The 14,757-nt window shown below is 38.8% G+C and overlaps 1 protein-coding gene across 1 annotated transcript in view; it reads right to left on the bottom strand.

The window, feature by feature from the left end:
- HCRTR2 (hypocretin receptor 2) overlaps nucleotides 1-14,757 on the bottom strand; it is a 200,042-nt gene that overhangs the window by 178,177 nt on the left and 7,108 nt on the right. The window contains exon 2 of the mRNA XM_040426809.1: nucleotides 1,898-2,076. Coding sequence (XP_040282743.1) covers nucleotides 1,898-2,076 — 179 coding nt within the window. The remainder of the gene's footprint in view (nucleotides 1-1,897; nucleotides 2,077-14,757) is intronic.

Here is a 14,757-nt window from a genome sequence, read left to right as displayed (position 1 = left end):
AAGGCGATAACTCTCTTATGATGTATCACTATCTGCCTTAAAAGCAGATAAATAAAAATTTTGAAAATGTTCTGTAAATTTGGGATTTTTTTTATAAATAAAGGTGAATTATATCGACTAAAAATTTTCATTATCATAAAGTACAATATGTCACGAAAAAAACTATCTCAGAATGGCTTGGATAAGTAAAAGCATTCCAAAGTTATCACCACACAAAGTGACACATGTCAAGTTTCCAAAAAACAGCCTGGTTCTTAAGGTGAAAAAAGGCAATGTCCTTAAGGTCTTAAGTTGCAACTTGAGTGGAGGGTCAGTGTATTATGTTGTTTAATACATGAGAACTGTACCTAACATCAATTGATTAAGCAATTTAATGTGCTTACATCATCAAAAATAGCAGACGACCTTGTAATTTATTCCAATATTTCTCTCCATACTAGTTACCATATCACTACTTCACTAAATGGAAATTTATATTACGGTATTTGTAATGTTTCTGATAAGTAACGCTAAAATCTATCATTCCTAGATCCTCCATAAATGTGCATAAATGGGCTCAGCTAAATATGCATGCTATTTTATTAGAGCAAAGAAGGATAAGCAGCATTCAGTTACCATTAATCTCACCTATCTTACTCATACCTGTTGAGATACCGCAGATTTGAGTATAACCCCTCTTACTGCTTTCCCACTTGTACAGATAAGTAATAGTCTAGGAGGCAGTAGACCTGTGTGCATTACAATGTTAATTGATCCAGTCTAAAATTATGAAAACTGCTGATAAAAAAATCTGTGTTTTTTATGTTTGACATAGAGCATAGATATATCAAAAGGGTTGTCCCATGAATAATGTTCTGTAATTTTTTGAACCAGCACCTTGATCTGAATACTTTTGTATTTGCATGTAAATAAAAATGTATTTTACCTACCAAGTTATTCAATGAAATCTATCTGTATAGTGCCGCCTGCTGTTTTCTTTTTTTCCAATTTCTCTGTCCTACTCTCTGAGATGAAAGCACATGTTCAGTTTCATCCTTCAACGACTGCTAGCTGCGGCAGACAGGACACACCCTCTGAGAAAGGACACACCGCCTAAGCTGCCAACTTTATATACTGCACATCTAGCAGAGCAATGAATGTGGAGATCTTTGGATCCTTGTGAAGTACAGGGCTGGTTCTAGCTTTGTTAGAAAGAGGTTGTCATGTACTAGATTATGTATGACTTAAATGTTTTATATTAATCATGGGATAACCCCTTTAATAGTAGGCTATACTATACTACATTATACTGTACCATGAAAGTTTAATTGTTGAAAATAATGATAAGGAAATCGGTTTGTCCCACTATGGACGAACCCGATTTGTTTAAAATATTATCTTTACTGTGGCCGATGGACTGTCTTAAAGTCGCACATGCACCATTACTGTGAGTAGCAATGCATGCACATACAGTATATATTTCATTACGAATCGGGAATTGTAGCGCACCCCACAATCATAACTAATTTGTGTTTGGATTTATAATAATGTATGTTTGTGCATGCTCCTCTACTCACAGTAATGGCGCACGAGCAACATTAAGATTTTATCTGAATATGGCCTAATCAGAAAAAATACATTTTAACAGTCCCTGGCCCTTAGTAAAGATAATACGATGACGGAAACAGATCTGTCCGTAAAGGGATGAAATGATCTTCTCATCACTAATTGAAATCTTTATTGAGCATAATAGAACAATATCTAAAACAAATGTGATGTCGAGTGTACCAAGATCACCACATCTGTAATAGACAAATAGTATAGCTTATATTTTTTCATGCCATGCCATTGTCATGTTTTATATATTACCATGTTTTAGTTGGACATTGAGGTAATACATAATAAAAGGACACTCTACCTGTAAGTAAGGAATTACTTTGCAAAGAGTTTTTCCAAAGAACCAAGTTTCAGTTATGTCAACTACCAATGTTGCTGGCAGACAAGTGATAGTGACAAGCACATCTGCAAGTGACAAGTTGACTATAAAATAGTTGGTGACAGTCCTCATATGATGATTCTTCCAAACTGCAACACAAACTAAAAAAGATATACATATTTTAATACAAGTGAAAAAAAGCACAGAGTGTTCAGTCTGATTGATTGCATAATATCTGCTTATTGTCATATTGTATTACTGTTTTCATTTATATTGTAGTTGCAGCAGTATCAGTAATAGCAATCATTAAAGGTTATTGTCTGGGCTTTCCATTTGAGATTCCATTGAATTTTGACAACAAGACTATCCCAGCATGCAGCACTATGCTTGCTGTCAAAACAATAGAAACTTCAACAGAACCCATGAAAGTCAGTAGGATCTGTCAGATCCATTATGTCTCTTTCACAGTTGCATTAGAGGACTCCATCAGCTGTTCTGATAGAGAATAGTGTTGGGCGTGAATATTGGAATAGCAAATATTAATCGCGAATATTGCCACTTCGAGAATTCGTAAATATATTTAGAATATAGTGATATATATTCGTAATTTTGAATATTCTAGACTTTTTCTTCATCAGTAACCTCCCTTCTTGCTTGTGGGCCAATGAGAAGGCTGCAATGTCTTTGTCTGAGCTTAGCAACATCCCTAGCAACCAATAGGAAAGTTGCCTACCCCATTACTATATAAGAACCTCCCCAGCACCCCTTGTATGCAGGATTTTGCAGATCTGAGAGAGACAGCATTGTAATTGCTGTGCTCTCTGCTTTCCAGTGTCATTACATTAGATAGTTAGTTAGTTAGCATATATATATATATAATACAGATAGTTAGTGGGAGATAGTCAGTGTAGGTTAGATAGTGATATAGTGTAGCTGATAGGTTATTTTGTCCATACATACATGCTACATACACAGTGCTGTATGTATGTATGTACAGTGGATATAAAAAGTCTACACACCACTAAAAATGTCAGGTTTCTGTGATGTAAAAAAATAAGACAAAGATAAATAATTTCAGAACTTTTTCCACCTTTAATGTGACCTATAAACTGTACCACTCAATTGAAAAACAAACTGAAATCTTTTAGGTGGAGGGAAGAAGACAAAAAAAAACTAAAATAATGTGGTTGCATAAGTGTGGGATGTAGCTGTGTTCAGAATTCAGCAATCACATTTAAAATCATGTTAAATAGGAGTCGGCATACACCTGCCATCATTCAAAGTGCCTCTGATTAACCCCAAATAAAGTTTAGCTGCTCTAGTTGGTCTTTCCTGAAATTTTCTTAGTCGCATCCAACAGCAAAAGCCATGGTCCACAGAGAGCTTCCAAAGCATCAGAGGGATCTAACATAGTAACATAGTAACATAGTACATAAGGCCGAAAAAAGACATTTGTCCATCCAGTTCGGCCTGTCATCCTACAAGTTGATCCAGAGGAAGGCAAAAAAACCCTGTGAGGTAGAAGCCAATTTTCCTCACTTTAGGGGAATAAAAAATTCCTTCCCGACTCCAATCAGGCAATCAGAATAACTCCCTGGATCAACGACCCCTCTCTAGTAGCTATAGCCTGTAATATTATTACACTCCAGAAATACATCCAGGCCCCTCTTGAATTCCTTTATTGTACTCACCATCACCACCTCCTCAGGCAGAGAGTTCCATAGTCTCACTGCTCTTACCGTAAAGAACCCTTTTCTATGTTTGTGTACAAACCTTCTTTCCTCCAAACGCAGAGGATGTCCCCTCGTCACAGTCACAGTCCTGGGGATAAATAGATGATGGGATAGATCTCTGTACTGCCCCCTGATATATTTATACATAGTAATTAGATCTCCCCTCAGTCGTCTTTTTTCTAACGTGAATAACCCTAATTTTGATAATCTTTCAGGGTACTGTAGTTGCCCCATTCCAGTTATTACTTTAGTTGCCCTCCTCTGGACCCTCTCCAGCTCTGCTATGTCTGCCTTGTTTACAGGAGCCCAGAACTGTACACAGATCTCATTGTTAAAAGGTATTAGTCAGGAGAAGGGTACAAAAGAATTTCGAAGGCATTAGATATACCATGGAACACAGTGAAGACAGTCATCATCAAGTGGAGAAAATATGGCACAACAGTGACATTACCAAGAACTGGGAGTCCCTCCAAAATTGATGAAAAGACGAGCAGAAAACTGGTCTGGGAGGCTACCAAGAGGCCTACAGCAACATTAAAGGAGCTGCAGGAATATCTGGCAAGTACTGGCTGTGTGGTACATGTGACAACAATCTCCCGTATTCTTCATATGTCGGGGCTATGGGGTAGAGTGGCAAGACCAAAGCCTTTTCTTACGAAGAAAAACATCCAAGCCAGGCTACATTTTGCAAAAACACATCTGAAGGCTCCCAAAAGCATGTAGGAAAAGGTGTTATGGTATGATGAAACCAAGGTTGCACTTTTTGGTCATAATTCCAAAAGATATTTTGGCGCAAAAACAACACTGCACATCACCAAAAGAACACCATACCCACAGTGAAGCATGGTGGTGGTGGCATCATGCTTTGGGGCTGTTTTTCTTCAGCTGGAACTGGGGCCTTAGTTAAGCTAAAAGGAATTATGAGCAGTTCCAAATACCAGTCAATATTGGCACAAAACCTTCAGGCTTCTGCTAGAAAGCTGAACATAAAGAGGAACTTCATCTTTCAGCATGACAATGACCCAAAGCATACATCCAAATCAACAAAGGAATGGCTTCACTAGAAGAAGATTAAAGTTTTGGAATGGCCCAGCCAGAGCTCAGATCTGAATCTGATTGAAAATCTGTGGGGTGAGCTGAAGAGGGCTGTGCACAGGAGATGCCCTCACAATCTGATAAATTTGGAGTGTTTTTGCAAAGAAGAGTGGGCAAATCTTGCCAAGTCAAAATGTGCCATGCTGATAGACTAATACCCAAAAAGACTGAGTGCTGTAATAAAATCAAAAGGTGCTTCAACAAAGTATTAGTTTGAGGGTGTGCACACTTATGCAACCATATTATTTTATTTTTATATTTTTTCTTCCCTCTACCTAAAAGATTTCAGTTTGTCTTTCAATTGAGTTGTACAGTTTATAGGTCCAATTAAAGGTGGAAAAAGTTCTGAAATGATTTATCTTTGTCTCATTTTTTACATCACAGAAACCTGACATTTTAACAGGGGTGTGTAGACTGTTTTATATACATACATACATAATGCTCTGATGTCACAAGTTCCCAACAATACTTAGTGCACCAATCACTAATAAGCAGTCAGACCTGTTAAAAAGTGAAGTTGCACATATTGCGCCAAAACATTCACATCATTAGTGTTGATTTCGCAATTGCGACTATATTGGAGCACTGCATCTGCATATAAAGCTATTGTAATTTTATGCCATGCCAACCATTTTCTCCAGTCTCAGGAAACTTCTAGCAGCTTGAAAAATGTAGCTATAATGACCCACGCCTGTATTTCACGCGAATATTACATTGCCGATTTTTCATGATCAAGAAAATAATCTCAAATTCGTGAATATATGATGAATATTCTACCAAATATTTACTAAATATTGCAGATTGGAATATTGCCCCTGCCGCTCATCACTAATAGAGAACAGTCTATCAGAGCTCTAGCATCCGGCATGGGCAGTGTTACTGCAATGCCCCATTGCGTGCAGTGTTTTTTGTCCAACTGAATCCCGGCTTATAGCCAATGGGGCAGACAGGAAATAGTGCAGTAACATCTGGTTATGCCGGATGCAGAGAGTTCTGGCAGGCTGTTGTCTCCCGGAACAACCAGATGGAAACCAATAATGCCAGCGTGAAACTAGCCTTCCATTATAAGGGATCCCATGATGCAAGTGTGAATAGGGTATTTAGAGTATTTTACTAAAGCGCAATAATTGATCGCCTTCAGTACTATAGCTTTCAGATGAAGTTCCAGTGTGTCCCAACTGGTGTGTACTTTTACATGAAGTGAATAATTTCTGATGTCCTGCCAGAGTAATTGGCGTTTCTGCCTGTCACAGTATGATGCAGCTTGTCCATCTCTGGCATACTGAGCTACTCAATCAAAGCCACTGGGTCATAGTCCTGTGAATGTTCTAATTTCACCTTGTCTGTAAAAACCACAGGAGAGCTTTTGGGCTTTGTACACATTTTTGACAAATTTGGCTGACGACCAGTTATTATTTTTTACGGTGGAGTAAAATGTAGCAGAAAAAGAGTTATGGTACAAGTGGGAAAGAAGGTAAAATAAAAAAGCAAATGGAAAATATATATTTTTTTGCCATTACAGAAATGACTTTATCCCTGATAACAATTTCTTTGTAGTCCACAATGCAGTGCTCATAACATATCTTTGTGTGCCCAATGCTTTGATATCTGTTAAAGCAGGCAGTTATAGAAAGATGATATAATGGCTTTAGCTTTTAGTGTTCACTTTGTAAATGATAATTGTTACACTCTTACTGTCTGCCTAGACCTTAAAGGGTTTATCCCGCAAAAGTATTCCTAAACAATCAAAAGGGTTGTTGAAATGAAGTATTATTGTTATGCACATGGAATAAAAATAATGAAGGGTTTTGATACAACTGTGGGTCTGTGACTTTTTAAACACTATTGCGTTTAAATTTAGGCACAAGTCTTTCTTTGTTGCCCTCGTCACTTTCCAAAGAGTGGTGTAAATGAAGATTGAAATCTATGCCAGCTACAAGCAGACTGCTAAAGGATACCCTTAATTGATGGCGAGACCTGCTCCTCTTTGTAAATTAAGCACATCCTCCAGCGGGACAGGGGATATCAAGACAGATGCAGATATGCTGGTCTTGATAAATTACTACTATTGCTCATCTTTTAATGTGCAACACATTTGTCTTTATGCTTCTCCAGTTGCTGAAATTCTGGTTCCCTCCCCTATCCAGACACCTTTCATTCATCCCTTCTTCTAAATTCATAAAAGTATATAACTATATATCCTTAAACAATGGAGAAGGAAATTTGCTGGTGGTGGGGGGCAGTACATATCATATGATCATATGTATTTTTGGGACAATATGTGAGGGATTATTTTCAAAAGCTGATTGTGATGCATCTTGAGGAATATAGGTCCTTGATTGTCTAATGTGACAACCTAATACTGTCTGTAGAAAGAATGTACATAAATCCTCCAGATAATGTGAGTAAAAAGAGAAAAAAAACTGTTAAAATTACTCAGGAAACATAAATTTTTGCACTTATATAATTAAAATAACAGTGCACATTAATCCAACAATTTATTATTTTTATAAAATGTGTTGGATAATCTGTTTCATTTATTTGATTTGCTTGAATGCACCAGGAAAGAGTTGGAGTCCCGCAAAATTATATTTATACCTTGGCAGCCAAAATTATATGGTTCTGTATATTTTAATATACAGTACAGTACAAGAAGCTACAATTCTCTACTACTGGAATATAAATTGAATTTTGTTGCCAGTTCTATCTTATCCCCTTTATGACAAAGGAAAGACTGTTAATGTGTAAACATATTTAAGCAATGTAAAAGTATAATCAGCACACTGGTGATTGACATGGAATCGAATATGTCATCTGCAATCTAATTGTCTATTGAGACTTATTTCAATACAAAAGATAAGAATTATAATTACGGTTTTGTTGTTGCACATACAGTGGGTTATTTTCTTATGCTTTCAACCATATAAGGTAAATCCCACAATTATGGAAAGTTCAGATATAAAACTAGGAACAAATTGGTCTGCCAAGACATATATTATTATACGCTTGTCATTAAAACATGTTTTTATTAAGGTGTTTTTATTAAAGGGATTCTGTCACCAGGATTAACAATATAGCGATATTTGTAGTGTGCCCATTAGTCTCCATGCAGTATTTAAAATGATCCCACTCTGTATGTGTTAGATTCTTATAAAAACCGATCTTATTGATATGTAAATCACCTCTGTAAGGAGCCCAAGGGGTTGTCCCACGATATGTTGGAGCCCAGCCGTACCAATGAATCCGGAGCCCAGCCCCGCCTACCACTTAATTTATTCACTCCACTATCCCTGACATCAGTTCTTCTCAGTGCCGTAATCTCGCGCAGGCGCAGTAAACACTGTAGTCTGTGCCCCGTACGGACTACTGGCACCAGCTTCGACGAGTCAACTGCGCATGTGCCGGCTTCCTCTGCGCGATATTACGGTACTGAGAAGAACTGACGTCAGGGATAGTGGAGTGAATAAATTAAGTGGTAGGCGGTGCTGGGCTCCGGATCGATGGGCGTGGCTGGGCTCCAACCTATCATGGGACAACCCCTTGGGCTCCTGACAGAGGTAATTTACATATCAATAAGATCAGTTTTTATAAGAATCTAACACACACAGAGCATAAACAGTGGGATCATTTTAAACACTGCATGGAGAATAATGGGCACATATAAATATCGCTATATCGTTAATCCTGGTGACAGAATCCCTTTAACTGTCCGCAGCGGACATCGTCTACGGAAAAAGTTCACTCGATGTCACTGATATATTAGGGATGCGCACACTTTAAGCAGGAGATGTGGCGCGGATAATTTAACTGTCCGCAGCAGCCTATTACATGGTATTTAGCGCAGGATGCGCTAAAAATATATATTGCTGCTCTTACACACTATAGTCTTTAACTCCTTAAGGACACAGCCTTATTTCACCTTAAGGACCAGGCAATTTTTTGCAAATCTGACCAGTGTCACTTTAAGTGGTGATAACTTTAAAACACTTTGACTTATCCAGGCCATTCTGAAATTTGTTTTTTTTCGTCACATATTGTACTTCATGACACTGGTAAAATGAAGTAAAAAAAAAAAAAATTTTATGTATGAAAAAAATACCAAATTTCCCCCAAAAGAATTCATATTTTCAAATTTCCAAGTTTCAATTTCTCTACTTCTATAATACATATTAATACCTACAAAAATAGTTATTACTTTACATTTCCCATATGTCTACTTCATGTTAGGATCATTTTTGGAATGACATTTTATTTTTGCGGCACGTTACAAGGCTTAGAAGTTTAGAAGTAAATCTTGAAATTTATCAGAAATTTAAAAAAAACTACTTTTTAAGGACCAGTTCAGGTCTGAAGTCACTTTGTGAGGCTTACATAATAGAAACCACCCAAAAATGACCCATTCCAGAAACTACACCCCTCAAGGTATTCAAAACTGATTTTACAAACGTTGTTAACCCTTTAGGTGTTCCACAAGAATTAATGGAAAATAGAGATACAATTTCAAAATTTCACTTTTTTGGCAGATTTTCCATTTTAATATTTTTTTTTCCAGTTACAAAGCAAGGGTTAACAGCCAAACAAAACTCAATATTTATGGCCCTGATTCTGTAGTTTACAGAAACACCCCATATGTGGTCGTAAACTACTGTACGGGTTTTTTGACACCATGTCCTATTTGAAGCCCCCCTGATGCACCCCTAGAGTAGAAACTCCAAAAAAGTGACCCCATTTTAGAAAATAGGATAGGGTGGAAGTTTTGATGGTACTAGTTTAGGGTACATATGATTTTTGGTTGCTCTATATTACACTTTTTGTGAGGCAAGGTAACAAGAAATAGCTGTTTTGACACCGTTTTTTTTTTGTTTTGTTATTTACAACATTCATCTGACAGGGTAGATCTTGTGGTATTTTTATCGAGCAGGTTGGCACGGACGCGGCGATACTTAATATGTATACATTTTTTTTATTTATGTAAGTTTTACACAATGATTTCATTTTTGAAACAAAAATCTCCATAGTCTGAGAGCCATAGTTTTTTCAGTTTTTGGGCGATTATCTTAGGTAGGGTCTAATTTTTTGTGGAATGAGATGATGGTTTGATTGGCACTATTTTGGGTGCATATGACTTTTTAATCGCTTGCTATTACACTTTTTGTGATGTAAGATGACAAAAAATGGCTTTTTTTACACCGTTTTTATTTTTATTTTTTTACGGTGTTTATCTGAGGGGTTAGGTCATGTGATATTTTTATAGAGCCGGTCGATACGGACGCGGAAATACCTAATATGTATACTTTTTTTTATTTATGTAAGTTTTACACAATGATTTCATTTTTAAAACATAAAAAATCATGCTTTAGTGTTTCCATAGTCTAAGAGCCATAGTTTTTTCAGTTTTTGGGCGATTATCTTGGGTAGGGTATGATTTTTGCGGGATGAGATGACGGTTTGATTGGCACTATTTTGGGGTGCGTATGACTTTTTGATCGCTTGCTATTACACTTTTTGTGATGTAAGGTGACAAAAAATTGCTTTTTTTTTACGGTATTCATCTGAGGGGTTAGGTCATGTGATATTTTTATAGAGCTGGTCGATATGGATGCGGCGATACCTAATATGTATACTTTTTTTTATTTATTTAAGTTTTACACAATAATATAATTTTTAAAACAAAAAAAAATCATGTTTTAGTGCCTCCATATTCTTAGAGCCATAGTTTTTTCAGTTTTTGGGCGATTATCTTAGGTAGGGTCTCATTTTTTGTGGGATGAGATGACGGTTTTATTGGCACTATTTTGGGGTGCATATTACTTTTTGATCACTTGCTATTACACTTTGTGTGATGTAAGGTGACAAAAAATTGTTTATTTAGCACAGTTTTAATTTTTTATTTTTTACGGTGTTCAACTTAAAAAAATTTTTGGGGGAAACTTTATTATTATTATTTTTTCACTTTTTTTTGTCCCACTTTGGGACTTCAACTTTTGGGGGTCTAATCCTTTACAATGCATTCCAAAACTTCTGTATTGGAATGCATTGGCTGTATGAGTAATACAGTGAGTATTACTCATACAGCTTCCGGCCTGTGAGATCCAGGGGGCTGGATCTCACAGGCTCGTCACCGGAAGGCAGCGCGATGCTTTCCTTAGGCATCACGCTGCCTTTCATGCCATCGGGTCCCCCCTACAGCCCCACGGGGACCCAATGGCACCGCCACCCGCAACCGCCGCCGCATGTAAAAGCCGCAAACCTCAGGTCTGAATTGACCCCCCCGCACATTTAGCCAAGGTGCCTGCTCAATGATTTGAGCAGGCACCTTGTTCTGATCACCGTCCGCCGCGCGGCGGTGATCGGAAATACACAGGGAAGTACCAGGACATCGGGGCGTATTTGTACGCTCTGTGTCCGGAAGAGGATAAAAGGACTTTTGGGTCTCTGAAAAGTTTTTTGTATAAAAATCTTCCTATTACACTCCCTACACTCTTTGTCCCTTCCTATGCACAGCTCTCCCTAACTGAGCAATTTAGCGCAGGTTGCGCTGCAAACATATATTGCTGCTGTCACACACAAAAGTCCTTACAAAGACTTTTGGGTCTCTGAAACGTTTTAGTACAAAAAAATTATTAAATTACACTCCCTACACTCTCTGTCCCTTCCTATGCTCAGATCTCCCTGACTACGAATGAGCTGAACATGCGTCATCGAGTGCTACATAGCTGGCTACTGGCATTACAGTGAGGGCAGTATTTACCCGCATGTTTATTGGCTGTGTAGCAGCTAAGAAATGTGAGGGGAGGAGACTCGAGCATGGCGATCGAGCACATGCAGTACTCAGCCGAGTATCACCATGTGCCGAGCATCGAGATGCTCGAGACGAAAAGGTGTTCGGCCAAGCTTGCTTGATCATCACTAATAGCTCTTTTGCAGATTTTCTGACAGGTTCAGTGTCTAGCGCATATACAATGTTAATGTTTACATTGATTAGGGTCTCTGTCATCAGGGCCCCATTGATTATAGCCACAGGTCATCGGGTGGCTTTTTATTTATTTATCCCCCACTCACTGGTCCCTTCCTTTCCTTGCAGGTACCTGTATTAATGCCATCCCTTTCTATTTATATGGGGCAGGTGACTCTTTTAGGCACGGGAGCAGCGCTGCCGGGCGGGTTCTTTGCTGTTATGCCGCCTCCTGAGCAGCGCTGCTGGCTCGCACGTCATCGTTGACACCACTCCTTTGGGCCGTAGCTTAGTGCTGATAGCTCAACCGTCATTGTTAGCCCCTTCCCTTTGGGGTGGGGCTTAGCCTTTAAAAACCGGCGCGTCGAGCGGACGCTTCACGGCCATTCCAGCGCCGGAGGGCTGTCACACACCTTCAGAGTGGCAGCTGCACCTACTACCTACCTAACCTACCAGCGCATTCTATGTACTCCTGATGATTTGCTACCAATGAAACGTGTCGACTATGACGCTTTAGATATAGGTTATTGGTTCCTAATAGGCAGCTCAGGGTGTTTTTACTAGTCTTATGCTTTGCTGGACTGCACCAGGCATTTATGGTGTATGTATGTTGCACATGTATTGCTAGGTTACTGGCTCACATTAGGCAACCTGGGACTTTGTTTGCCCCCTAACTAGTGTGCCATGTACACCCTGTTCTAGGGGTGATATTCAGTTGTCTGGCAGTGACACCCGGTTATCCAGATGTCACGCTTTTTGTCTTCTGGACTGCTGAGATATCCCCTTTAGTTTCCAACTAATTGTCCCTGTTGGGATATTTGCACCTGATCTGATTATCCAAGACCTATCTGTTTACAGTCCTCTTGATATCTTAGATATAGGTATTCATTCCTGGTGATTGTGTGTAGGTACTCAGGCTTTTTGTGTATCCTTTCCCCCTAGTGTGTAAGACACTGTTTTAATAAACAAGTAATAAAGGTTAATTTCTAGTAAAGCATTCCTCCACCATCAGTGATATACCTGTTTCCACAAAATATTGATTGAAACCTGCTATATACCTGCTTCCACAAAATACTGATTAAGGGGTTTGATATACCTGGTTCCATGAAATATTGATTGAGGCCAGCGATATACCTGCTTCCACAAAATACTGATTAAGGGGATTGATATACCTGCTTCCACAAAATATTGATTTAGGCCAGCGATATACCTGCTTTCACAAAATACTGATTAAGGGGATTGATATAACCGGTTCGACAAAATATTGATTGAGGCCTGCGAGATACCTGCTTCCACAAAATACTGATTAAGAGATTGATATACCTGCTTCCACAAAATATTGATTGAGGCCTGCGATATACCTGCTTCCACAAAATACTGATTGATATACAAACCGGATTACAAAAAAGTTGGGACACTATACAAATCGTGAATAAAAACTGAATGCAATGATGTGGAGGTGCCAACTTCTAAAATTTTATTCAGAATAGAACATAAATCACGGAACAAAAGTTTAAACTGAGAAAATGTACCATTTTAAGGGAAAAATATGTTGAATCAGAATTTCATGGTGTCAACAAATCCCAAAAAAGTTGGGACAAGGCCATTTTCACCACTGTGTGGCATCTCCCCTTCTTCTTACAACACTCAACAGACGTCTGGGGACCGAGGAGACCAGTTTCTCAAGTTTAGAAATAGGAATGCTCTCCCATTCTAGTCTAATACAGGCCTCTAACTGTTCAATCGTCTTGGGCCTTCTTTGTTGCACCTTCCTCTTTATGATGCGCCAAATGTTCTCTATAGGTGAAAGATCTGGACTGCAGACTGACCATTTCAGTACCGGATCCTTCTCCTACGCAGCCATGATGTTGTGATTGATGCAGAATGTGGTCTGGCATTATCTTGTTGAAAAATGCAGGGTCTTCCCTGAAAGAGATGACATCTGGATGGGAGCATATGTTGTTCTAGAACCTGAATATATTTTTCTGCATTGATGGTGCCTTTCCAGACATGCAAGCTGCCCATGCCACACGCACTCATGCAACCCCATACCATCAGAGATGCAGGCTTCTGAACTGAGCGTTGATAACAACTTGGGTTGTCCTTGTCCTCTTTGGTCCGGATGACATGGCGTCCCAGATTTCCAAAAAGAACTTCGAATCGTGACTCGTCTGACCACAGAACAGTCTTCCATTTTGCCACACTCCATTTTAAATGATCCCTGGCCCAGTGAAAATGCCTGAGCTTGTGGATCTTGCTTAGAAATGGCTTCTTCTTTGCACTGTAGAGTTTCAGCTGGCAACGGCGGATGGCACGGTGGATTGTGTTCACTGACATTGGTTTCTGGAAGCATTCCTGTTTGTGGTGCAGTGTCGTTTAAGGGCCCGGAGATCACGGGCATCCAGTATGGTTTTACGGCCTTGACCCTTACGCACAGAGATTGTTCCAGATTCTCTGAATCTTCGGATGATGTTATGCACAGTTGATGATGATAGATGCAAAGTCTTTGCAATTTTTCGCTGGGTAACACCTTTCTGAAATTGCTCCACTATCTTTCTGCGCAACATTGTGGGAATTGGTGATCTTCTACCCATCTTGGCTTCTGAGAGACACTGCCACTCTGAGAAGCTCTTTTTATACCCAATCATGTTGCCAATTGACCTAATTAGTGTTAATTGGTCTTCCAGCTCTTCGTTATGCTCAAATTTACTTTTTCCAGCCTCTTATTGCTACTTGTCCCAACTTTTTTGGGATTTGTTGACACCGTGAAAATTGGAATCAACGTATTTTTCCTTTAAAATGATACATTTACTCGGATTAAACGTTTGATCTGTCATCTACGTTCTATTACAAATAAAATATTGACATTTGCCATCTCCACATCATTGCATTCAGTTTTTATTCACAATTTGTTTAGTGTCCCAACTTTTTTGGAATCCGGTTTGTACCTGCTTCCACAAAATACTGATTGAGGTCTGCGATATACCTGCTTCCACAAAATACTGATTGAGGGCTGCGATATACCTGAATATTCTAAAAAGAGGGATTGCTTAAAAACA

This window comes from Bufo bufo, chromosome 4 (assembly GCF_905171765.1).
Source record: "Bufo bufo chromosome 4, aBufBuf1.1, whole genome shotgun sequence".
In the NCBI taxonomy this organism is placed as follows: domain Eukaryota; kingdom Metazoa; phylum Chordata; class Amphibia; order Anura; family Bufonidae; genus Bufo; species Bufo bufo.
This window is presented reverse-complemented; position numbering and strand designations above follow the sequence as displayed.